Below are 27,035 nucleotides of genomic sequence, written 5' to 3'. Positions count from 1 at the left end.
ATGAAGGTGGGAGAGCAAAAAGAAAAAAAAAAAAGAAATAAAATGGAGGGGATTAAGTCACCATCATCAGCTTGATCAGGTTGATAATAAAAAAATTTAAACAAATAAAATTCAAGGAATGCATTGTTTTATTTAAAAAAAAAAAATGAAAATATATACTCAAAATTATCTGAGCATTTAACTTAAATCTAACATTCAAAAAATTGTTTATTTATTTGCAATTTTAATATATAATAACTACATGAAAGTCATTGAAAAAAAAAAAAAACCAATCAATTACAAATACAAAAAATAAAAATAATAATAAATTAAATGATGATCAATTGAAAAAGCTAGAGAGAGAGATTATCGTATAGATTGTTTGAGTTTTGATGCAACAGATTTAATTTCAGTTGTTTCTTTTTTCTTGTGTGGATCTGGTTGAAAACATTTCCATAAACGTAATGTTTCATCAGCACCAGCACTCAATACAGTTGTACCATCTGGTGACATTGCAAGATGTAATACACGACTAGTATGTCCAGTTAATTCAGCAACTTTATTCATTGATGGATATTTCCATATTGTTAATTGACATTGTGCATAACCATGACCAGATATAATTTCTTTATATGTTGTTGACCATAATAATGAGCATACTTGTGATTGTGTATCAATGGTATTTAAACATGTTCCATTATTACAATTCCAAAAACGTATTGTTCTATCAGCAGTACCACCACCACTTGCTAATATATTTGTTTGCCATGGACACCATGCAAGTGCTTTAACAGCAGCTTGATGTTGATTAAATGAATATATTGGTTGTGTATGTGTATGATTTTGTCCACTAACTGTTGGCCATATTTGTAACATATTATCATTACCACCACTTGCTAAATATTTACCATCTGGTGACCATTTTAAACCACATACTTCTTGTGCATGTGCATTTGGTATTGTTGCAATAATATGTTCTCTTTGTCTAACATCATGATGTATTATTTGTCCAGATCTACATCCACTTGTTATAACATGACCATTCCATGCTAATGAACCAACACGTGATGCATGTCCATTCATAATACGTACACGTTTCATTTGACTACAATCCCATAATTCAGTATTACCACTTGTTAAACCAACAGCTAAATATGGTCCTTCTTGTATCCATGATACTGAACATACATAATCATTACCATCAAGTTCAAATAATTGTTCAATTGTACCTGTTGCTGCATTCCATAAATAAACATTACCAGCAAGTGCAACAGCTAATATATTTTCTGGCGACCAATCAATTAAATTTAAATAATAATCATCAACAATTTCTGGTGCATCAAGTATACGATCTGGTGCTTGTGGTATATAACGACTTGATGTTTTAACACTTGCTGGTGTTTTAGTTTGACTATAAACAACACGTAATGGATTTTGATAACCTTCTGGTGGTGCTGGTGCTTTATTTGCATATGACAATACTCTCATATTACTAATATCTGTACCATGTATATTTTCACTAATTAAACGTTGCATTTCTTTTTTTGATGGACTTGTATTATCAGATTTTTCACTTTCTTGATCAGTATTATTATTATTGTTGTTGTGTTGTTGTAGCTTGTGATAAGCATAGTCAAAATTTGTTGTTGATCTTGAAGGTATAAATCTATCAGCACCACTTGTTGGAGTTGTTGAACGACCTGTTGGTATTATTTATTTTTATTATATAATTTAATTTTTATATATTTATTTTATATATTTATTTACTTACTTGGTGATTTTTTAGCACTTTTATTTGGTGTTTTTTTAACTTTTAATTCAGTACGTTTTGTTGGTGTTTTACCAGTTGGTATATTTGCAATTGAATTATTTGATGGTTTTCTTGAATTATTTAAGGTCATATTACTCATACTAACATTGATGCTAAAATAAAAAAGAAAAATAAACAATACAATATCACAAAAATAAATATATAAAATTTGTAAATAAATAATGATAAACATACCTTGAACTTGAATTTTCTAAACATTTTTTTTGCCATCTTGGTAAAGGTCCTTTAATAGCATCATCCATGCGGGTTATGTTACTCAATTCTTTTTGATACCTCAAATGAGACATTGTTGTTGTTGTTGTTGTGTCAATAATTTATATTTAAAATTAAAAATTAATGTCAATTAAATCCTCACAATATTTAATTGATAAAAATATTAATTTTTAATTAAACAAAAAAGAGACGCTTTCTCTCTGTTTATCTCGAAAAAAAAATTGTATTTTCTTTTCGAAAAAAAAAAAATATAATAACCAAGCAATTTAAGCTAAATTATTTATAAAATAATTCAATTAATAAAATTAATTATTTAATAATAAAATAGTCATTGACTTGAAAACACGTTGAAAAATGTCAACTCCAAGCAAAACGGTTTAATAATTTTTTTTTTCTCCTTTTCTAACCTGTTTTCTAACCGTTAAAAATTTAAAATACAATAATAACAACAACAATAGAGGGCGTTTATTTTTGTGAATGATTGGTCAATCTTTTTAGCCAATCAAAATACAAAAAAAAATATAAAACCTAGTTACCACATGTCGGTAAATTAATACTGACACAACCGCCATTTTGTATACTACTATTATTATTTTTAATTAACATTATTATTATTATTTAATTTCATAGAATAGTTAACTCGCGCACACACACACATACATAAAAACAAGGTGGGTTATTTGTTGATGTGTGTGTGCGCGAGAGTGTTACTCTCCGAGGTCTCTCTTCATTCGAGGCTGACAGTACAGGTTCTTTCGAAAAGACCTCATCCATTTTCGCATTCTCCGCGAAATCTGGGACACAAACAGACTCGGGCGGCCATCTTAAAGGAAAAGTCTTGCGCCCCACTATTAATTTACAAAAAGGATTGTTTTTTTTTTTTTTTTAAAACTTGTTTTGTTTTTTTTTTACACATATATAACAATACATACATCATTTTGTTTTTTTTCTCTAATTGTTAATAATAATTAATTAATGAAAACAAAAAAATATATAAATAAATTTTTACATACTGGATAGTTTTTGTTGTGACAAGAAAAATATATAATTGTCAAAGTGAAAAAAAAAATAAAAAAAGAGAGAGACAGTGTATTTGTGTATACACACATATGTGAATTTAGAGGATCTACGTATTTGTGTGTAATAAGTGTTGGTTTTGACGGTGGCCGTCAGTTGAGTGTGTATTTATCATCAGTGTAATAAACTCGTCGTCTTCAGCTGGTTTAAAACTCCAGTTTTAATAAATCATTATATTACATACACACCAACAATAATAATAATAATAAAAATTTAGTTAAATTAATTAATTACGACAATTTAAGTATAAATTGTCTCTACGGAATTTTGTGCCTGACAATATTTTGACAGACAGGTAAATTAAATTAGCTATTGATGTTATCATAGAAACACAATATAAAAAATTAAAAAAAAAAAGAGTGAAACTATTTATTGAAATTAAATTTTATGTGTTGTTATTGTTTTTAAATTAATATATATTTATTTGTTAATTAGTGATTTATGTGTTGACAGTGTGTTGGTGAATAAAGAGATAGTGAATATTTTGTGTTGGTGGTGACCAAAAGGAACAGTGACAGTTGTAATTGACAGGAAAGATGGCGCAAGGTGCAGACGAGGAGTGTTGACCCATTTATATTAATTTTAAACAGCTTTATTATTAATTAAAAAATATTTGATAATAATCATTTATTTATTATTGAAAAATTTATTTAAATATGTTTGTTTAAACAAAACGAGATATATATATTTATTTATTTTTTTTTTGGAGTAAACAGTATAAAAAAAAAAATAAAACATAAACAGTAATAAATAAATAAATAAAAAAGAAAGGTATATTTGCGCATGTGCATACAAAATTATTATTGGAAAAAAAAAAAAAATAATCTATATATAAACACACAGGAAAAAAAAATTCATCAATGTGTTGTGTATATTTATCATTAAATATCAATAAATAAATATTAATAATAAATCAATCAGTAAATAATAATAATAAAAGAAAAAAAAATTTTACATCAACTTGTATTGATTGATTGATTGGGAGTAGTGATAATAATAATAATAATAATAATACAGGTGCTTTTCTAATTTTTGTTGTGTTGTTTTTTAAACAATAAAAATTGATATATAATTAAAATTTAAATTGTTGTTAATAAAGCCGCAGAAATTCTGAAGAAATTTGATATCCGTGGAGCCCTGGCAGGCTCAAGCACGGCAAGTAAAATGGGCAACAATGCCGCAAGTTCAAATAAAAAAGTTGATGCTGCTGAAAGTGTCAAGGAATTTCTTGATCAAGCAAAAGAAGAATTTGAAGAAAAATGGAAAAAAAATCCAACAAATACAGCATCACTTGATGATTTTGAACGTATTAAAACACTTGGTACTGGTTCATTTGGTAGAGTTATGATTGTACAACATAAACCAACAAAAGAATATTATGCAATGAAAATACTTGATAAACAAAAAGTTGTTAAACTAAAACAAGTTGAACATACATTAAATGAAAAAAGAATATTACAAGCAATAAGTTTTCCATTTCTCGTATCATTACGTTTTCATTTCAAGGATAATTCAAATTTATATATGGTACTTGAATATGTACCAGGTGGTGAAATGTTTAGTCATTTACGTAAAGTTGGACGTTTTTCAGAGCCACATTCACGTTTTTATGCTGCACAAATTGTTCTTGCATTTGAATATTTACATTATCTTGATTTAATATATCGTGATCTTAAACCAGAAAATTTATTAATTGATTCACAGGGTTATTTAAAAGTAACTGATTTTGGTTTTGCAAAACGTGTTAAAGGTAGAACGTGGACATTATGTGGTACACCAGAATATTTAGCACCAGAAATAATATTGAGTAAAGGTTATAATAAAGCTGTTGATTGGTGGGCACTTGGTGTATTAGTTTATGAAATGGCTGCTGGTTATCCACCATTTTTTGCTGATCAACCAATACAAATATATGAAAAAATTGTTAGTGGTAAAGTTAGATTTCCATCACATTTTGGATCTGATTTAAAAGATTTATTACGTAATTTATTACAAGTTGATTTAACTAAAAGATATGGTAATTTAAAAGCTGGTGTTAATGATATTAAAGGACATAAATGGTTTGCAAGTACTGATTGGATTGCTGTATTTCAAAAAAAAATTGAAGCACCATTTATACCAAAATGTAAAGGACCTGGTGATACTAGTAATTTTGATGATTACGAAGAAGAACCATTGAGAATCTCAAATACTGAAAAATGTGCAAAAGAATTTGCTGAATTTTGAAATGTTACAAAATTACCAAATTATTATTATTATTATTATCCTATTATTATTATTATAAATTTTAATTTTATTATTGTTTAAAATTTCATTTATATATCGCACATGGCAATGATGAAAATATCAAGTCAATGAAATTTATTATTTTTTATCATTTAAACCAATTTATAAATTTAATAATTCAACTGTGAATTATGGAGTATGGAATATGGACCACGATCATGGTGCATTAATGATTTTGTTGTTGTCCATCAATTTATTATTATGAAATTAATAAAATAATATTATGACACAACAATAATCATCAGCCAAGTATCAGCCCTCTCTTTCTACAACTCAATCGAAAATAATTTTAAAAAAATAAACCTTTTTAAAATAAATTATATAAGTATATATTCAAAAGAAAAATCAGTGATAAATCAACATCAACAGCAACAACAGCAACAACAACAGAATAATAATATATATTAACAAATTAAATAAAAATATATTATTAAAAATCAATAATCAATCATTTAGATTTTTTTTTTTTTATTTAATCAAATAAAAAAATAATAATAAACTTGTGATCAATAATATAATTGCTAAAAGCCAATCCAAGTATCCATAAAACTATTAACTAGTCATCATCATCTGAAGATTTTAAAAAGCTAATAATAATGGAAAAATAATTTAAACAAAAAAAATATAATCATCAATGAAAAATAAAATCCCATTAAGTAAAAAAAAAAAATATATAAATATAATAATAATAATAATGAGCGACTGAAATAGCAAAAAAAAAAAAAAAATTTAAATTAAAATATATTTAATATGATGAAAATGAAAATGAAAATAAAAAATAATAAGAAATATCAACACCAACTTCAAAAATAGTCTCGAGACGTTTCGAAATTTATATGTTTAGTGACAAAAACTAGTATTGTATTTGTATATGTGTGCATATGTGGAGACCTTATAAAAAAAAAAAAAATCTTGTCTATTTAAATGATCCTAGAATACAGACAATGCCAACAAGTTCATCCATTTAACAACCGTTACTAGGTTGCCACGAGTCCAAGGTGAAGAACAAAGATCGTCATCGTGTTAATCGATGAAATATACAAAAATAAAAAAAAAGTAACGCCCCTCATTTATTATTATTTTTTCACAAAAAAATATATATATTATTTTATTTATTTATATAATTTTTTATTTTTTTTTTTTCTTCTCGTTATACTATTATCGTCATCATCATCATCACTTGTCTCTTTTATTTTATTGCATAATCAGTCATTGTTTGTGTCTACGATTAGTAATAAAGGAGAGAAAAAAAATAACGAAAAAAATAAAAAAAAAGAGAGTGAATGATATACTGTTTATGATATATCATTAAATCCTTTTATCGTTGAGTTCGTGACAAGGGCAATGCGTATTTAAATAATTTGAAAAAAAAAATATATATTGAATAGCAATTGTCAGGAATTAAAAGTGTTTCGAAAAAAAAAATATAAAAAAACAAAAAAAAAAGATATGTGTCGTGAGCATCAATATGCTAAATATTGAAAGAAAAAAAAAATGTTAATGAATGAAATTTTTCCAGCTTTTTAAGTGAATCTCTGTAGACATACGATGGTAATTTTAATTGATAATAAAAATAAATTAATACGTGATCAATTTTATCAAGAGCTTTAAATAAAAAAAAAACATGCGTAAAAAAAAATTTTATGATAAATTGAAAATAAATAAAATAATAGAAAATGATTTATCAATAATTTAGATTATTTTTTTAATTTATTTCATTAACATTTTTTTTTGGAATAAAAAAATTATTTATTCATTTACATATGCTAGAAAAATGAGCAAGAAAAAAATTTAATTTTATTGTGTCATTTAAAAAAATTCAACATCAACAAATTGAAAAAAAATAATAATATTAATATTATTATAATATATTAATACAAAATTTTCATTTTAGAATATGTATAAGTATGTCTAGTGTACCTTTTCCCTACCTCAAAGAAAAAAAAAAAAAATAGATATTTATAAATATGCCATCGTCCTGTCTGTCTGGCAATAATTTGCTAAAAAATTATTTATGTATCGCAGTATATTTGTCACTCTCCTTTTAAATTTCTACCCTCGATAAAAAAAAAACTAAACATCTCTGTGTTGATTGTGTATTTTTTAATTTAAAAAAAATCTCATTCAATCTGTGATTGTACGAGAAAATAAGAAACAATAAAAAATTTTTTTATTCAAATAAAATGAACAAGCAGAAGTAAAAAAAAAAAATCAATTTGGCAAAAGTATAATCAGCTTTACTTGTAAAATTTATATTTAAAAAAAAAAAATATCTTGGCACTTATTGTACATAAAAATCATATAAATACTGACGGTTATTTTAAGATTCGTAAGCTCGACAGTTGCTCGCTAAATAAAAAAAAAAATAAATAAATAAAGATAACAAAAATATATATTAAAAAAAAAAACGTACGTATAAAATATATGTATGTATGAAAACACAAAATACATGTACACATCTATTAAAAAAAAAAAAACGAAGCAAAATTATTTACAGCTAAGCTATAAAAAAAAAGTTTTAACAAATTGATGCTTGGCGCACACACAGAGACGTTTTCTCTCCTCTATTTGATAATACATTAATAAATTCATCTCTAAATTTATTTTTTCATTATTTATTTATTTATTTTTTCAATTCATTGATTAAATTATTTATTATTAATGCTGTTGATAAGTGTAATTTGTTTATAATCGTGGTAAAAAAAAATTTAAAAAAATAATAAAAACTATCGGTTGCCATTGTCCTGCCGAGTCATCATCATGAATTAAAAAATATTTATCCATGTGTTAATCGTAAATACATATAACTTAATTATTTATTTGTGTAATATTTAAAAAATTTGTTTATTTTAAATGAAAAAATGTAGATATAAATAATAATCTCATATTTGCTGGATATATATTATTTGAATCTCCCAATTGACATGAGATAAATATAAAAAAAAACATTTATAAATATTAAATAGATATTTAATTATAGAAGCCTGTGTAGAAAGTTTAAAAAATAGTTTTATGAAAATAAGTGACAAATTAAAAACAATGAGTATTTTTTATTTTTCTCTTGTACATCTGGTCACGTTAGTCTGATTATTATTTTTCATTATTTTTTTTTTTTTTTTCTAATTTCCAAACGTGATGATATAAAAATGATTAAAAATACTGATTAAAAAATAATATTATTAAAACTTTCTTTGTAATATGCGCATATGTAAAAATGAAAAAAAAAAATTATATAAAATTAAAATGAATCTCGTATAATACACAGAGTCATGAAAAATATTTTAATTTTTTTTTTTGCCAGTCGATCAAAGTATCTGCATATTTGTATAATATAGCAAGATAATAATGAAAAAAAAAAAAAATTATCAAATTCTCATAGACATTTTATTAATAATTAAATAATATATTAGATTTTTTTTTTTTGCCGTTTAAAAGTATTGGCTTAATATGTGATTAAATATTTATTTGAATAAAAAAAAAAAACCAAAAAATATATATATCAAAATATTTCATCATCGCAAGGATAAAAATAAGTGGTTTTATTTTATTTTTTTTTTTCAAAATTTTTGTAAATACAATATATATATATAATAATTGAATAAAAAAATATTATTATTAATTATTAAAATATGATTTTTATTGTTAAACCAGTGAATTAAATTTTTTTGTTTTTTTATTATTATTTTTCTCCAACTATTAAAGCTATATATCAATTATTATTTTTTAAATATATAATTAAATTTCTTTATCTTTTTCTCTTTCTCCCAATTATATATAACTAATATTTTCTGTATTGTGAAAAAAATTATTGGGTAATAAACGACAATTAAATTTATACTCTATTGTTGTTGTTTTTTTTTGTCTTCATTTTTCCATAATTTTCGTTGATAAATATACCGCACAATCGTATACGACAATTAAAAATAATTAAAAATAAATTTATAAAAAAAAAAAAGGTTCAATCAATATATATTAATTTCTTTTTTTAGCTGTTGTACATTGTTTCTGTGTTTTATACATACAAATATTCTGTATTTAAAAATATAACAAAAAAAAAAATAAGAAAAATGTTTAAATTTAGATTCAATTTATGCGCAATGCGCAAAAATAATACTATATGAAATACATTGTATCCTCAAACACGGCTTTTATCACAAAAAAAAAAAAAAAAAATATATTAATTATTTGATTAAGTTTAATTAAAAAAAAAAAATATATTAATTATTCAAACAAAATATCAGAGTGATTCTAGCCGTAAAAAATGTCAGTGTCGTTCTTTTGTGTATTTATATATAGAAAAAAAAAAACAACAAACGTTGGAGAAAAATATATTAATTAAAAAGAAAAAAACTATAATAATAATTAAAAAAAAAATATGAAAGATTCATGTAAGATTGACCATACGTATTAATCATTTGCGCAGCACCATTGAGTGCCTCCTACACTCTTTATTCATTTGTGTAGATAAATAATATAATTCATAAAAATAAATTTAAGAATTATATTTCAGCTCATTACTGGCATTTTTATTTTCAATTTTCTCCTTTTCTTTTTTTTTTTCTATTCATATTTCTTTTCCTCAAACTCAATTTAGTTTTTTTTTTTTTTTTTTTTCTAAAATAAATAACAATAAAATTTAAATAAAAAAAAGTAAACATATATAATATATATCAATATGGAATAATTGTGTAAATGATAGTGCAAGTGAAATAAAAATAATGAAAAATTGAAATATAAAAAATAATTTTTCCAATAATTAAATTAAAATATATTTGTGATTGAATTTATTTCATGTATTAGATTTGAAATTAATAATAAATGTGACATTGTGCTAATGAGTTAAAAATGAGACAAAAAAATAAATAAATATATTTAAAAAATAAAATTGCATATTAAATTTTAACTGCGGAGATGATAAAATATCAGTAAGCTAAATTATTTTAATTTTTTTTCGTTTTTCAATTTTCATAATCAAGGATATGCATAATTGTCAATCACACTGCATGTCCAAAAAAAAAGAAAAGTAAATAAGTATATATAAAAATCATTTGATGATAGTGCTATATATATATTATAAGAAAAAATGATAAAAAAAAAAATTTGAAAAAACTGTCGGTAGAAAGAGATTTTAAATAATCCAAATTCTAAAAGCGTTTTCCATCGACCCGGCTAATTTTATTATCCACATACTGGTTTATTCTTCCAGTGGGTTTATTCAATCGATAGAGCCGTGTGCCAGGTATTTCGGGTCAAGTCATCAAGTTGATGAGAAGAAAAAAAAATTATATAAAATATGGAGATATATACGTCGACGTCACATCTCCATCCAACATATCGCGTTAATTCATTCAAAAAATTTCTAACGTTATAAAAAAATTTTACTTGCGGCTTTTAAATTTATCAAATATAAATAAAAAATCATTATTATTATCCATTTACTTGTAATCAAATTAATATATTTATTATTCTTCTATGAATATAAATTTTTATAAATCTTCCGATTAATTTAAAAATGAAAAAAAATAAAATATATATATGTAAATTTACAATATATATAATATTGTCAGGAAGTTGAATGAAACACAAAAAAAATTATATATATATGCTTGTTGATTTTGTGTTTTTTTAAACATGTGTATTTTGTTGACACGTGGATTATGTAAAATTGAAAATTAATTACAACAATTTACGACTGTGCAAAGAAACAAGAAATAAATTTTAAAAAAAACCACACAAATTATGTATATCATTGTTATTTATTTAAACAAATGTTATTATTGTTATTATTATTGTTATTATAAATATTATTAATTAATCTTCCTGGCGCCATAATTTTTTTTTTTTTCAATTTTAAATATGCAATAGAAAAAAAAGACTAATAATAATGGAAAAAAAAATAAACGAGATGTGCCGTCGATTGTTAAAAAATGAATTTTAAAGAAATTTTTAATTTAAATAAAATTCATATACACAATGAGTATTTAAAATAATAATTATAAGTGAAAAAAAAAAAAATAAATTAAATAAATTTAAATGTCTCGACACGCGCTTTAAAGAGGATTCAACGGATTGATAAATGGTCTGCGGAGCAATATATATGTATGTCTTTTAAATGGCAGATAAATAAAAAAATAAATTTAAAAAAAAAAAAACATTAACTTGAATTAAAAACAAAAAAAACATATATTATAATAATAATATAATTAAATAAATAAAAAAAACGGAGAGAAGAAAAAATAATTTAAAAAAAATAAAAATCTCGCATTGTAAATTCAGGTGTATCGCCTTGTGATTACGTTTATGAATTTTACTATTCGCTACATAATGAAAATGTATAATTGTTAGCACGATAAAAGAAAAAAAAAACAAAAAAAAAAAAAATTATTTAACCTATAGTATAATAATAAACTATGATTTATTAAAATGAAATGAAAAAAAAAAAAATAATAATTTATCAATCTCATTTTTTGTAAATATTAATTTAAATAAATCCTAATGTAAAGATTGTATGTTTCCAAAGTTTTAATGATTATTATTATTTTATTTAAATTTTTTTTATTTTTTTTTATATTTTTCAGCTGTATATAATCAATTAACTAAAATGATAAAACAAAATTTAAAAAACAACAACAACACTAAATAGTTTAAATTAAAAAAAAAAAAGTAAATTTTTTGATATCAAGAAGCCGATGACTTTTTTCAAGGTCAACTTTGACACGACTTTGTCTTCCGGCTTATACAATTGTCTTCCTGGTGTCAAGAGTTATATCTTTTTTTTTTTTTTTCTATTTATATTTCATACAAGTATAATATCAACATTTGCACAAAAAATATAAATAAAAAAAAGACACATACAACTTGATGTAACTGTGTCAATTGCAATATGATTGATAATTTAAATAACATATAATTTTATTTAATTTTTGCAGATTCATTAGAAATATTACAGTTAAAAGTTTTACCAATTTTTATATCGAAAAAAACCATTAAATATTTATTGCAAGATATTTTTTTGATTAATATAAAAGGTTTTTGATACGAGAAAAGCAATAGTTAATCAATGGAAAATAGAATGATAAATTGAAGGTGAGTTTGAATTGACCCTGAGTATTAAAAAAAAAAATAATAAACCCTAATCAATCGTATAGTGGAATTATAACTACTCACGCACTTGATATATATTCTATCGAGTATATACTGATTGACACTTGAACTACGCATCAATCTTCATCGATTTTATCATTTATAAATTTCATGTCATTAGCATAATTTTATCCCCATTTATATCAGTAACTATATAAACACCAAAAAAAAAAATACAATAATAAATTTTATATACTTTTTATCTAGTTTTTTTAAAGCCAAAAATCAAGTTCAAAAAAGAAAAAAAAATTGGCACATGTATTTAGAGTGAAAATGATGGCCAAAAAAATATATTTTTTTTTTTTTTTACTCAATTTTATATGACGTTATTGGAAAAGCTTAAAATTTCAACATTTTTTTTTTTTTTTTACGCAAGATTTTTTAGATTTTGCCTCAGGCAAAAATATCATAATATCTTATATACTTTCGTAATTTTTTTTTTTATAAAAATTAAAATTTATATAAACAAAATTTTTAAACTTTCAAAATTTAAATTTATATTTTTTTTTATTTTGAATATATAAAGTTTAATAGTTTTTCATTTAAAAAAAAAAAAAATTTATCGTTTTTTTTTCATCTACTTGTTTAAAACTTATAATTTCTGTGGAAAAAAATTTTTTACAAGTACTTAAAAAAACACTGCATAAATTTATCATTTATTATTTAAAAAAAAAAAAAATTTTTTTTTCCATTTAAAAGTTTGTATATTAATTATTTTTAAATAAATTAAATATTAATAATTAAGCTATATTATTTTTGTATATTGTTAAAACTAATAGAAACAATTTATCATTATTTTTTTTTCTTGGAATTTCTATTTTTATTACAACTAACAATTGAATGAATAAAAAAAAAAAATAATAATTCAATTGCAATTCCTCGTATAATACATATAAAATTTCAAATTATATTTTACTGAAAATTCGAGTTTCATAATATGACAATACTGATATTGACGTTGTGTCATTTTTTTTTTATCTGCAATTTTTTTTTTTTTTATTTGCTCTATCTGTTTTATATACTGAAAGACCTTTTTTTGTCGATCAAAACTTGAATTTTTTTCGTCAGTATTTTAAAACAACGTCACCTTAATCGTTATATAAATTTACGAGTATATCAAAGTGATGCATAATCACTCGTATTGCCAAGTGTAGCGTTCAACAAAGAGGCAAACGTTCATCGAAAGCTTTGAAAATAAGTCAATGTTAAATTTGTCACCTCTCTCTTTCAAGAGACAATTTACAAAGAATTTTTTTTTTTTTTTTTTATATATAGCCACAACATTTTTTTTTAATCATTTTTAAATAAATAAATAAATAAATAAATAAATAAATAAATAAAACATTATCAATATTTCAAATTAAATTAATTAATCATAAAATATAATAAATTATATATATTTTTTTAAAATTTAATTTATGAGAAATAATTTTGTTGATTGTAATAACATTAAAAATATTAAATAACAAATACAAAAAATTTAATTTTACATCTATTTTGACGTAGTTAATCTTACATAATAATAAAAATTTTAGTTTATGCACGCGGGACTTGATTTCGAGGTATACTTGTTAAAATTTTATGCAAATTTAAAATGACATTGGCACTGATATTTTGTAAACACATCATATATTTATTTTTTTTTTAATTTATTAAAAATATACATTTTTTTTAAAAAAAACAATAAAAAATTTATATAAATTAATTTCTCTAATTATATTTTAATTAAAACACAAGAAATTTTTATATAGATTTTTTAAAAATTTTTATATCTCAGGTATATTGTTGGATCGATGATGATACTGGTTGTTCATTAAAATGTGGTAATGGAACAAGCCCATTTATAGCTTTAATTATATATATATGTTATCCTAGCAGATTGAAGGTATGTATATATTAAAGCCCTCTGGGATGATGTCTCTTTACTAATAACGAGTTTACCTATAAGGCAAATTAATACACCCATGTATCAATATAGATATATAATCATGTTGATAGAGTATATCAACAACATCAATACTTTCAAAAAGTTTATCCAACCAAGTTATGTCCATACAAATACCTTTATTATCACAACAAATTATTACATAATATATATACATATATGTATAAGTCAACTTGGTAACAAGTGTCCATCAAAATTTAATTAATTTAATTAATTTTATATTTAGCTCATAATAACAGTGTTATTTTTTATTAAAATTATTATTCATTTATTTATTGGAGTAATTTTAATTTCATTAAAATAATATATTTATAATTTTTGATAACAAAGAAATTAATCAAGTAAAATAGCTTTGTGAAATTTAATATATATATCAATTTATCATAATTTGCAAAATCATTTGTTAAATTTAATTTTGGCTAATTGATTTGAATTATTTCAACTCATTTTAGATGATTGTTTTATTTATTTTTTTTTTCTAATTACTTGTAGTTTATTTATAATTAATAGGTCAAATATAAAATGAATAGTGCAAGGACAAATTTAATGTCTATTAAGATTTTCTCCTTTTAGAGTGTATATATATAATGTACTGAATAATTTGATGTGTCCTGTGTAAGGCCTTGATTGACGTCACATATTATCGAGATTACGCTGGTCATGTATACGAATTAAAATGGTTAGCTAGATTGTTCATTTTTAGTAAAAAATTAAAGAGAAAATTGAGATAAAAAAAAAAAAAAATAATAAATAAAATTTCTTGAAAAAACAACAAGTGTTTTTTATAAATTATTAAATTTAAATTTTGAAAATTCAATAAAATTATTATCATTTAGCTAATAAATTAATAATTATATTTCCAATAATTGGCAGGATAAATTTTTAATATAAATAATATTTACGCATTCATGTTTCTATTTTATCATATTATCAAAATTTTATTACATTCAATATGACATTAATGTTGAACTGAATGACGTCATTACAGTCACTCAACCGATCAACTAAAATTATTGAGGTGAAAAATTTATTTATTGAGTCTTTTCTAAGAGGTGTTTCTTTTATACCTTTTAAGTCTTTTAACATTTTTTTTTTTTATTTCTCATGGTACAGTTACATACACATGATGAAAATATTATAAATTTTCTATTTTATTTTTTCTATATACAAAAAATTTATTGACAATCAATATTCTATTATTATCATCATCATCATTATTTTATATGTATAAAAAAAAATATTTATCTTATAATTTACATTAACATGGGTTCTTTTTTCTCAACTGTTTTTCATACATGAAGGTTTTTGCCATTTTTTTTTTTCATATTGAGATAAGATATAAGCTTTTTGTCAACTTGAAAGCTTGATTGTAATTAATGATAAGCATCAATCAACACACACACCTACATAAATTTATCATATTGTATTATTTTTTTGAGACCTCAAAATGATAATTGACCTTGAAATTTTTAAATATTTTTATCACTCATATCTTCATGACTTTAATCATATTTTTAATTTTAATTAATCTATAGTAATTTTTTTGATATTTCATATATTATTACTAGCCAACTTTAAACTACTCCAAAATTTGATTGTCCTATGAGCAAAAATAAATTCTTATTTTTTTTTCCAATCTCAATTGTATTAGTCAATATAATTTTATTGTTGCTAATTTATATGCAAATTAAAATTCTTCTTATTTTTTTTTTCTCATATATAATTTTATATTTAAATAAATAAGAAAAAAAAAATCTCAACAGATGTTTTCATTAACATTAGTGTCAATCACTCTGAAATATCTAAAAATAGCTAAAAATATATTAAAAATAATAATAAAAATTTTTATTTTTATATAAGCTTTTTTTTATATACATATATCATTTGATCCATCAAAAAAAGAAAAAGTTATCGTTGTTATTATCATAAGTTATTTATTCTTATTATTTTTCTTTTTGCAAGTCATTTTTATTATTTTTACCATATATATTATTATTATTATTTTTATTATTTTCCAAACTACCCTGAAATGTTTCTCGAGGGTAAAAATGTTACGTTCGAGTGCTATTTTCACCCCGCAGCATGCGTATATCGATCAGTCTGTGAACGAGATAGAAATATTTTGTATATACCCTCGTGTTCTACGATAAAAAAAAAATCAACTCTGGAAGTATAAAAGTTTCTTTTTTTTTTTTTTTTCCCTTATATATATTTTATTTTGACCTCACTTATACATTTTATACATCCCTTCAATTTTATTTCTCTACTCATCTATCCCTCCTCTCTCTTATCCTGATTTTCCCTCATCAAAAAATCCTCAATAAAAAAAGGAAAAGGGAAAAAACCATCATACAAAACCGACTAAAAAAAAAAAATATTAATAAAAAATAACAACAACGATACAATAATCATATAGAATTGAATAAAAAAAAAAAAAAATATATATAATTTATTTTTGTTGTTTTTATTAATAAAATTTGAAATTTTTATAAAACAATTTGTATTTTATAAAAGTGAAAAAAGTCAAAGTAATTGAGACAAAGAAGGGTGTAAAAAAAAAAAAAAATGATAAGAAGCAATAATATACAAAGTTGCGCATTCGCTCTTTATATTATCACACCAATATATCTCACTCATTTTTTTTTTTATTTTTTATTTTTATATTCCCATCCCTAGTTAACTTGTCTGTGCAAATAAAATTTATATATATTTATTATATACATACATAATATATTTTTTTTTATGATATAAAAGTAATGATAAGGGAAAAAAAATAAAAAAAATTATATCCTTTTGCCGCGCCCTCTATCAAACAACCAGTGCATATTCAAGCACTGGTGAACTATCGATTGCACCAGATAAGCCTTTTTTTTTTAAATAAAAAAAAAAAAATATTTTTTATATATCTCAAAATAATTAACACGTGTGTTGTATACTGCAGTAATTTAAAATTCCGCATACTTACACGTGTAAGTATACACGTTTATAATTTTAATTTTTCGAAATTTTTTTTTCTTTATTATATGCTTAAAATCTTATTTGTAATTCACTTTATGTAATGAAATTTATTCGTCTATTATTACGTCATTTAATATTAGACAAATGGGGAAAAAAAAATTGGTTATTTATTTATTTTTTTTCAAATAAATAAATATGATTTTATATATTTTTTTATATATTTACTTATAACGTGTTGCTATTTTTATATTCAAACATTAATCAGAATATATTTATATTGGTTTTATTGATCGTATTGAATTGAGAAAAGCTCAATTTATTTTTTATTAACGTTTTTGGAACAACAATGAATAATAATTTCAAGTATTTTAATTGAATTTTTATCATAATATTGGTATATATTTATTGAAGCGTGTATTTAAAAACTATTTCATATATATATATTGTATTTAAAATTATATATCAAATAACTATTATATTTTTATTTTCAATTTAATAATAAATATAAATTGATTAGTAGATTTTTTTATTTTTTTTTATTTTTTATTATTGTGTCTAATGGAACGTAGAGTATCGATCGATGTCACACACCAGTTGAGATTGTCAAGCTGGGTCAGAGGATAATAAAAATATATAAAAATAAATATACAATACTAACAACAATATAACAATAAAAAAAAAATGAATAAATAAATCCAACGAGGTTTGTAAAAAAAAAAAAAAAAAAAAAAGTTTATTCATTTAGCTAATGAGATAGACCATTAAAAAAATTTAATAAAAAAAATGAAATTTATTTTATTTGATTATATATACTTTATGTAATAATTTTTTTATTTTTCTTCGCTATATATATTTTTTTTTTTAAAACTCTATATAAAAAAATTTAATATAAATTGTTCCTTTTTTTTTTATTTTAAAATATAATTTTATCCAACTAAATTAGTGTTAAAAAATAAAAAAATCATTTTTTTATTTTTAAAACACTCTTTAGTGTTTTTTTTTTTCGAAATAGAAAAAAAAAACTTTTAATTAACGCGTAAATTTAATTTAAAATATAAGACCAATGTTGACAATTTAAAAAAAAAAAATAATTATATACTGTAAAAAAGTTTTATAGCTACATAAAAAAAATATAATACAAGCAAGAATCCCTTTGAGTTGATACGTTCAAAAAAAAAAAATAAAAAATAAAATAATACACAAGAAAAGTCACAAACATATATTCAACTCTTTGAGCTAAAATTAGATATCGAGTGTATTCACTTGATTACCCATCATACATGTCCACCTGTTTTCACAATTTTTTTTTTTTTTTTTTTTCATTTTTATCACATAAAAACGATAGAAAAGATGATAAAAAAAAAAAAAAAAAATTAGACATAAAAAACTTCAATATACAAATTATTTTATCAAGCGTATGCGATCATAATAAATATTATATTTAAAAATAAAAAATTTAATTTAATAATAAACTATGTATGATGATTGCGCATGAACGAAAATTTATATTTTTATTTTTAATGTGCGTAGACAAGTATATACACACAAGATACACTCTATATTTATTTACAATTTGGCCGAGAAATCTCATTAACAACGATGTACACGAGTTCATATATCACATGTGTCATTTAGCAACAACATTATAATCACACTACTAATGTTTCTCATCATTTTCAAGAACAAAAATTAAATTAAATTAAATTTTATATTGATTAAAATAATTTATTTCAATTAAGAAATTTTAATTTATCATAGAGCTGATAAAACAAGAAAAAAATAAAAAAACGACATAATTAAAAAAAAAAAAACAATTAACTATTAATTAATGGATAAAAAAAAAAAATGTATGAATAATCTATAAATAAAAAATAACTTTTTATAATAACAATAGATGTTTATATTGAATATTGAAGTCTGTCTGTAGAAACATGTTTAAAAAAATAAAATAAATGACAAGACTCATGAACAAACGAAATGATTGTCAATGACGTTGTGATGTTTGTTAAAAAAAATTCAATGAAAATTGACGGCTTACTATTGCCTCGTTTGACTATTGAATTACTATTATTGTTAAATTAAAAAATAAATTTGTTTTTTTCATTAAAAAAAATTGTTTCTTTTTGTAAATTAATTATCACATGATAATTTTAATATTTAAATTGTTTTTTTTTTTCGGTGGGTTGTATGGGGTCATATTTTATTAAAAACAATAAACTTGAATGTTTTTTTTTTAATTTTGTTGATGATGATGATAGAAGAGTACCTAAAACTGGGACGAGGTCATAAACTATTTTTCTCGTCGTCATTTTAAACTGGCATTTATCTATAGATATATATTAAGTGTGTGTGTGTGTGTTTTTTTTTTTTTTTTTATTATTTTTTTGTTAAATTGCTGTTTCTTGTCTAGTCGTCATCATTATTTTTTTTTTCAGGTAAAACTATTATTACTTTAAAATTTTTTGGTAAAAATAAAATTTTAAAATTCATATATATTTTTGTTACACGTGTATTTGATTAAAAAGATTTGACGTTATTTTTATTTAATTTATTTATAATAAATTAAAAATTTAATTAGATAATAAAAAAATATATATTTATCAATTTTTATAGCTCTCATTTTACTCCGAACAAATTGGACATTGAATCAGATTCAATTTTAGTATAAAACATTTATACTACAATGAAAATAAATCAATATATAATTGATTGGGTAATTTTTTTTTCTATCATTATTATTTGTAATTAATATAAAATTATATTAACAATACATTTGTATAAAAATATATAACAAAATAAATTTTTATTACATAAAAAAAAAAAATAAAAAATATAAATTAAATTATAATAATTATTTATTCAATTAATCAATTTTTTTTTTTTTTTTTTCTTTTATATAAATAACTCTAATTGATTAATAAGGTTATTCTATTTTTAAATTTTTATATTCTGTATAACAAAGCATTTAGAATTCAGCATTTCAAATTGCTCAATTTTTGTCTGGCTCATTTCCGCGCAAAGACTTTATATGACTTTATGTTGGATATACATTCTATTCATATACAACATGACTGTAATAAACGATAAATTTATATGCCAATCAAAGATACTATTTTCTTTAATTTTTTTTTTTTTTTAATAGCAAATATCTACCCTCAAAGTTTGATTGATTTTAATAATTAATCTACACTATTTAATCATTATTAATTATTTTTAATTAGCCAAAGATAATTAATTAAATATTACGCAATATTCAATATTGATTAATATTTATTTTTTTATCTCGTATATATTTTTTATTTATAATATGCATTTAAAATTTTCGCGGTATTGTCATCGACAGTTGGTAAAACAGAAATAAAAGTAAATTATTAAAAATGTCGTCTGTTTTTTTTTTTTTTGTTTATAAACACAACAAAAATAAAATAAACAAAAACAAATAGTAAACTTGTTGAATTGTTGATGTAGTTAGTTTAATTATTAAAAAACCATAATGTCAATATTTCATTTACGTAATAATTCAAGTGATGATAGTTTTCCAAAATTTACAAAACCAAAAATCATTGGTTATTTTAGTCTTAATTCTGAAAGATCTTGGTCTCAAGATGCAAAACAATTAGGTTATTATTATCCACTATCAAAGTTACAAAATAAAATAAATTTTGATTTAAATCAAGGTATTGATAATGTTATACGTAAAGCTAGTAATCTTGATGAAAAAATTGATCATTTATTAAGATGGATTAAATTAAATTCTGATAAATTAACAACAACACCAGATTCTAAAAAATGGTAACAAAAATGATGACTATTTTAAAGCATATGTTTATAATATATTGTGATTAATTGTTTATTTTCTAAATTAAATATAGGATTGATGCAGATTTTGTAATTTATCGTGGACAATTAACAAAAATAATGAAATCACTTTATGATTTTAAAGAAGGATGGATCTTGTGTGCTGTTAAATTTAAAGGAACAATTTATATTTGTTCATTTGATACTGATGAAGATAAAGCTGCTGCTGAAAATATAACACCTCAACAAAAACAATTTATGTCATGGGGTTTTAAATTTGAAAAATATTTATTAACAAATGATCCAACTGTTCCACCACAACCAGAAAAGCCAGTCAATGAAAATGAAGAATTTGATTGTGTTTTTACAACACGTTTAAATGATAAAAAAATATTATATGGAGCTGAAGTTGATGGTTTATATTCTAATGAAAAAATTAATGAACCATTACCACTTGATAGATTATCATTTGTTGAATTAAAAACATCAAAAACAATTTATAATAATCATCAACAAAGAACACTTGAAAAATATAAATTTTTACGTTGGTGGTGTCAGAGTTTTCTGGTGGGCATTGAAGATATTCTTTGTGGTTTTAGAAATGACAATGGAATTATTGAAAGTATTCAACAATTTCAAGTTTCACAAATGGGTAGAAATTACAAGGTATATAATTATATTCTAGATTTAATTATAAATTAATTTTTATTATTTGTTAAAGTTGATTGTAAGCTACTTGTTTATTTTTTTTTTTTACAGCATTATTGGAGTGCTGGAAAATGTATGAATCTTTTGGATAATTTTCTACAATTTGTCAAGAATAATGTCCTTGAAGATTATGATAATAAAATCTATGTATTTGAACGAATGCCATTTGAAGATATAAAAGTAACAACAGCATCACCTCATTCGAAATATGCTTTTCTACCGACATGGTTTACCCAACAGTAAATTCATTTAAATTGTTAAAATTTAATTACCTAATTTTGATAAATATTTTTAAAATGTTTCTAAAGAATTTAATTGTTCTTATCACAATAATCATATATTGTTTTTTCTTTTTGTTTTTAAATGTATATTATTTCATTTAGCTATTTATTTTTTTATATTTAGTTATTTTTATTTTGACTAATGTTAAAACAATTCTAATATTTTAAACTGAGTTACGTGAAAAAAAAAACTGTAAATGCATTGCAAAGTTTGTAAAATATATATTGTACTTCCAAGAAAAACAAAACAAATTAATTTTTATAACTTAGAGAAAGAAAAAAAAAAACTAAGTCCAGATTTAGAACAGTGATTCATTGTTTAATGTACCAAGAAAAATATAATCTTATCGGTAGCGTACTCATTATAATAAGTTGTTGATAAGTAATTTATGATTCAATATATTTTTTTATATAAAAGGACACATAGTATGAAGCTCAACCATTCGAAAATATTAACAGAATAAAAAATAAATAAATACAAATAATAAACGGTCAATTTTAAAAGCATTGTTGATAAATCATTGTCACTTTAATACTGACTAAGTATTGTAACAACAATTTAAGTGTTACTAGAAAAATACAACGATAGTTTTATTTTTACAAATAATAAATTAATTAATTAATTAATATTTACTGTGAACTGTAAACAACATTCAAATGACAAATTAATTAATAAAAAAAAATAATTGAAAAAAAAGAAAGAGGTCTCTTTGAATTTAAGTTTAACAAAAAAATATTAATTATTAATTTAAATTATAAAAATTTAAGATACATAAAAACGTTTATAATAAAATTATTGTGAATGTGTAAAACTTGGTATTCATTTTGTAAACAGTGGTTTGATAATATAAACAAAAAAAAAAAAAAACGATGATTTGAGGATTAAAATAAAATTATAATAAGATTTTTCTTTGCATTTAAATTTAATAATAAAATATTAATTATTAATTTGAATTTAAAAAATTTTTTATAAATAAAAATGTTTAATAAATTATTGTGGAAATAAGCATTTATAAATGAATAAAATTTGGAATTATAAATAGCGGTTAAAGAACATAAACAAAACAAAAAAAAAAAAAAAAAAAAATTCGAGGTTTGAGAAAAAAAAAAAAACAGTCGTTCCCTCAGTTCAAAATAATAACATTGTAACAAACGAACACGCCTTTATATATGCTGAAATAAAAGACAAATAAATTTATTTAAAAAAGCAAAATATATTGTTAAAAATTAATCAAGACAATAATATTTTATTTAAATAAAAAATTATGTTCTCGTATAAAAGTTTTTTTGGTTCAAATAAACAATTACCAATAACAAAACCAAAAGTTATTGGATATTACAGTATTGATGGAAATAAACGTTGGTCATCAGATGCATCACAATTAAATTATTATTATCCATCAGCAAGATCAAAAAAAAATCCTAATTATGATTTAAATAATGGCATGGAAAATGTTATACGTGATGAGACTCGTTGTGATAAAATAATTGATGATATACTTTTGTGGATTAAGAAAAATTATGATAAAGTTCCAGTTGATCCAAAAACTGGTAAATGGCTTGAAGCTGATTTTGTCTGTCGTCGTGGTCATCTAACAACAATCATGAATTCATTGTATGATAAAAAAGACAAATGGACAATAAGAGCATGTAAATATCGAGGTACAATATATATTTGTCAATACGACAGTGAACAAGATAAATTAGAAAAAAAAAATATAAGATATGATGAAAGAAAATACATGTCATGGGGATTTAAATTTGAAAAATATTTATCAACTCAGAATCCAGAAATTCCACCAGATACAGAATCACCAGTCAATGAAATTGAAGCTTTTCATTGTGTTTTTAAAACACGTTTAGATGATAAAATACTTTTATATGGAGCTGAAGTTGATGCAGTTGTTTCTGATAAAATATTAATGGAACCATTACCACTTGATAAATTAAAATTTGTTGAATTAAAAACATCGAAAATCATTCAACATGATGGTCAACAAAAATCATTTGATAAATGGAAATTATTTAATTGGTGGGGTCAGAGCTTTATGGTGGGCATTGATAAAATTATTTGTGGATTTAGAAATGAAGTTGGAGTTGTTAAGAAAATTGAAGAATTTAGTGTATCAGATATGTCAACAAAATATTTGGTAATTAACAAATTTATTATAGTTTTTTAATTTTTGTTAAATTATTTGTTAATAATTATTTTTCATTTTTTTTTAGCATTATTGGAATGCCCAGACAAGTATTAATCTTCTTGGACAATTTTTGGAATTCGTCGAGGACAATGTCAAGGATGATTACAACGAGACAATTTATTTATTTAAAAAAATACCATATGGTAATATTATCATGAGTAAAGAACCAGGAAATTCAAAAGAATATTCTTTTTTACCTCCATGGTTTACTCAATAAATTTTACAAAATAATTTCTATTTTTTTTACTTGTAAATTTATTATTTTTCATATAAAAAAAAATTCAATATTTAATGTTGAATTAAAACTAAAAAAAAAAATAAATAACAGTATCAAACATTTAAAATTAGCTGCATTGTTTAATAATTAAAATATTTTTTTTTGTCTACTTAATAAATCAATAAATAAATATTGTATCGTAAATTTTACTATCAAATGACAAATTAATAAAAAATAAATTAATATAAAATAAAAAGGTTTTTCTTGGAGTTTAAGTTTAATTAAAAAATATTAATTATTAATTTAAATTATAAAAATTTTTCATAATTAAAAACGTTTAATAAATCATTGTAAAAATGATAATTTATGAATGAATAAAATTTAGTATTTTAAACAACAGTTTAAGAATATATAAACGAAAAAAAAAAAAAAAAGAGAGAAACGATTTGATGTTTAAAAAAAAAAGTGACGATCGTCTTTTATTATCTGTGTAACTTGTGAGCAAACAAACACGCCTGGTTGTAATAAAAAATGACAATAGTTTTGTCTTAAAAAATTAATAAATACTTGATTAAAATTTATCAAGAGAATAGGTTAATTTTAAAAAAATAATGTTATTTCCATTGAAATATTTTTGTGATGATAGACTTCCTTATTTTGGAAAGCCAAAAGCTATTGGTTATTACAGTATTGATGGGAATAAAAAGTGGTCCTCCGATACATCACAATTAAACTATTATTACCCATCAGCAAGTTTAAAAAAAAATCCTGATTATGATTTAAATGATGGTATTGAAAATGTAATACGTGATGAATATCGACTTGACAAGATCATCAATGACATACTTCTATGGATTAAAAATAATGTTGATAAAGTTAAAGGAGATCCAAAAAGTGGTAAATGGTTAAAAGCTGATTTTGTCTGTCGACGTGGACATTTAACAACAATCATGAAATCGTTGTATAATGATGAAGATGAATGGGCAATGAGAGTTGTTAAATTTAAAGGAACATTATATATTTGTCAATATGATACTGAAGAAAGAAAAACAAGAAAAAATATGATAAGATATGAAGAGAGAATATACATGTCTTGGGGTTTTAAATTTGAAAAATATCTTTTAACTAATTATCCAGAAATTCCACCACAACCACAAAAACCAGTTAATGAAACGGAAGCATTTCATTGTGTTTTTAAAACACGTTTAAATGATAAAGTACTTCTATATGGAGCTGAAATTGATGGAGTTGAAGCAGATAAAACAATAGTGGAACCATTACCACTTGATAAATTAACATTTGTTGAGTTAAAAACCTCTAGAATTATTGAACATAGAGGTCAACAAGTTACATTTGAAAGATGGAAATTATTTGATTGGTGGTGTCAAAGTTTTATGGTAGGCATTGATAAAATTATTTGTGGATTTAGAAATGAAGTTGGCATTGTTAAAAAAATTGAAGAATTTAGTGTCTCAGATATATCAAGAAAATATCCTGTGAGTATACAATTTATTATACTAATTTAATTGTTTAAATTAATTGTTAATTATTATTTTTTTTTCAGCATTATTGGAGTGCTGAGATGAGTGTTAATCTTCTTGACCAATTTTTGCAATTTGTCAAGGATAATGTGAAGGATGATTACAACGAGACAATTTATATATTTGAAAAATTACCATATGATAATATCAAGATGACGAAAGTACCAGGAAATTCAGAAGAACATTCTTTTTTACCTTGGTGGTTTACACGATAATTTATATTATTTTTTTCAATTTTAATTCAAAAAAATAATGTAAATATTTAAATCATAATTGAAAAAAATAAAAACATCAGTTCTATTGCAATTTATTATTTTTTATATTAAAATAAAATTGACAATTAATGTTAAATTAAAAAAAAATAAAATAAAATGTATATTAAAAAAAAAAAGTTATTCAGATTTAAGTGTAATAAAAAAAATAATATTAATTATTTATCCGCGCTCAAAGCTGCAGATAAATATATTGATTATTAATTTGAATCATAAAATTTTAAAAAACGTAAAACTCTTTAAAAAATTACGCATTTACTAATCAGTAAAATAAAACTTGGTAAAAAAACTCCTGAAAAAAGGGTAATTTAAAAAAAAAAAATAAACTCGGGTATTGGGACTTGGGAGTACCTGAAAGACATCCTATTCACATTTATTTGATATAGACAGGTCAACAGATTTACACCTTGATCAATCATAAGACCTTGATCAAGGTGAGTCGCAACAATACATGATTTAATTGGTGACCAGAGGGCCTCTTACCTTTTTGGATGATCTCTGATGAAAGATGTTTAGATGCTCACTTGAATCTCACTCAGCCTGTTAATGATGATCTTAATTTGTTCAATTAGTAAACAGATGAAA

The 27,035-nt window shown here is 21.9% G+C and overlaps 5 protein-coding genes across 5 annotated transcripts; 4 read left to right on the top strand and 1 right to left on the bottom strand.

Moving 5' to 3' along the window:
• Window positions 1-110: 110 nt before the first annotated feature.
• Window positions 111-2,430, bottom strand: LOC122852860 (cell division cycle protein 20 homolog). Its single transcript, XM_044152942.1, has 3 exons — window positions 1,985-2,430; window positions 1,751-1,902; window positions 111-1,679 (listed from the first exon to the last, which is right to left on the bottom strand). Exons 1-3 carry the CDS (start codon window positions 2,095-2,097, stop codon window positions 346-348), a joined length of 1,599 nt encoding a protein of 532 aa, XP_044008877.1. The 5' UTR covers window positions 2,098-2,430; the 3' UTR covers window positions 111-345.
• Window positions 2,431-2,726: 296 nt separating this feature from the next.
• On the top strand, window positions 2,727-7,811 carry LOC122852859 (cAMP-dependent protein kinase catalytic subunit 1). The gene is made up of 2 exons (XM_044152941.1): window positions 2,727-3,395; window positions 3,554-7,811. The coding sequence occupies exon 2, from the start codon at window positions 4,265-4,267 to the stop codon at window positions 5,324-5,326; it is 1,062 nt and encodes a 353-aa protein (XP_044008876.1). The 5' UTR covers window positions 2,727-3,395; window positions 3,554-4,264; the 3' UTR covers window positions 5,327-7,811.
• Window positions 7,812-20,815: 13,004 nt separating this feature from the next.
• On the top strand, window positions 20,816-22,920 carry LOC122852857 (decapping and exoribonuclease protein-like). The gene is made up of 3 exons (XM_044152939.1): window positions 20,816-21,224; window positions 21,305-21,896; window positions 21,990-22,920. The coding sequence occupies exons 1-3, from the start codon at window positions 20,926-20,928 to the stop codon at window positions 22,179-22,181; spliced, it is 1,083 nt and encodes a 360-aa protein (XP_044008874.1). The 5' UTR covers window positions 20,816-20,925; the 3' UTR covers window positions 22,182-22,920.
• On the top strand, window positions 22,616-24,893 carry LOC122852858 (decapping and exoribonuclease protein-like). Its single transcript, XM_044152940.1, has 2 exons — window positions 22,616-24,369; window positions 24,446-24,893. The coding sequence occupies exons 1-2, from the start codon at window positions 23,485-23,487 to the stop codon at window positions 24,635-24,637; spliced, it is 1,077 nt and encodes a 358-aa protein (XP_044008875.1). The 5' UTR covers window positions 22,616-23,484; the 3' UTR covers window positions 24,638-24,893.
• A 336-nt stretch (window positions 24,894-25,229) lies between these two features.
• LOC122851050 (decapping and exoribonuclease protein-like) lies at window positions 25,230-26,393 on the top strand. The gene is made up of 2 exons (XM_044150100.1): window positions 25,230-26,133; window positions 26,202-26,393. The coding sequence occupies exons 1-2, from the start codon at window positions 25,249-25,251 to the stop codon at window positions 26,391-26,393; spliced, it is 1,077 nt and encodes a 358-aa protein (XP_044006035.1). The 5' UTR covers window positions 25,230-25,248.
• Window positions 26,394-27,035: the final 642 nt, after the last annotated feature.

This window comes from Aphidius gifuensis, linkage group LG3 (assembly GCF_014905175.1).
Source record: "Aphidius gifuensis isolate YNYX2018 linkage group LG3, ASM1490517v1, whole genome shotgun sequence".
NCBI classification, from domain to species: Eukaryota; Metazoa; Arthropoda; class Insecta; order Hymenoptera; family Braconidae; genus Aphidius; species Aphidius gifuensis.
Note: the sequence above shows the minus strand (reverse complement) of the source record. Positions and strands in the feature narration are given on the sequence as shown.

Coding starts and splice junctions, on each gene's coding strand:
- LOC122852860 (XM_044152942.1), bottom strand. CDS start 2,097: ATGTCTCATTTGAGGTATCAAAAAGAATTGAGTAACATAACCCGCATG. Junction 1,903..1,984: donor TTAGAAAATTCAAGTTCAAG/GTATGTTTATCA, acceptor TTTTTATTTTAG/CATCAATGTTAGTATGAGTA. Junction 1,680..1,750: donor AAGTGCTAAAAAATCACCAA/GTAAGTAAATAA, acceptor TAATACCAACAG/GTCGTTCAACAACTCCAACA.
- LOC122852859 (XM_044152941.1), top strand. CDS start 4,265: ATGGGCAACAATGCCGCAAGTTCAAATAAAAAAGTTGATGCTGCTGAA.
- LOC122852857 (XM_044152939.1), top strand. CDS start 20,926: ATGTCAATATTTCATTTACGTAATAATTCAAGTGATGATAGTTTTCCA. Junction 21,225..21,304: donor ACACCAGATTCTAAAAAATG/GTAACAAAAATG, acceptor AATTAAATATAG/GATTGATGCAGATTTTGTAA. Junction 21,897..21,989: donor AAATGGGTAGAAATTACAAG/GTATATAATTAT, acceptor TTTTTTTTACAG/CATTATTGGAGTGCTGGAAA.
- LOC122852858 (XM_044152940.1), top strand. CDS start 23,485: ATGTTCTCGTATAAAAGTTTTTTTGGTTCAAATAAACAATTACCAATA. Junction 24,370..24,445: donor ATATGTCAACAAAATATTTG/GTAATTAACAAA, acceptor ATTTTTTTTTAG/CATTATTGGAATGCCCAGAC.
- LOC122851050 (XM_044150100.1), top strand. CDS start 25,249: ATGTTATTTCCATTGAAATATTTTTGTGATGATAGACTTCCTTATTTT. Junction 26,134..26,201: donor ATATATCAAGAAAATATCCT/GTGAGTATACAA, acceptor TTTTTTTTTCAG/CATTATTGGAGTGCTGAGAT.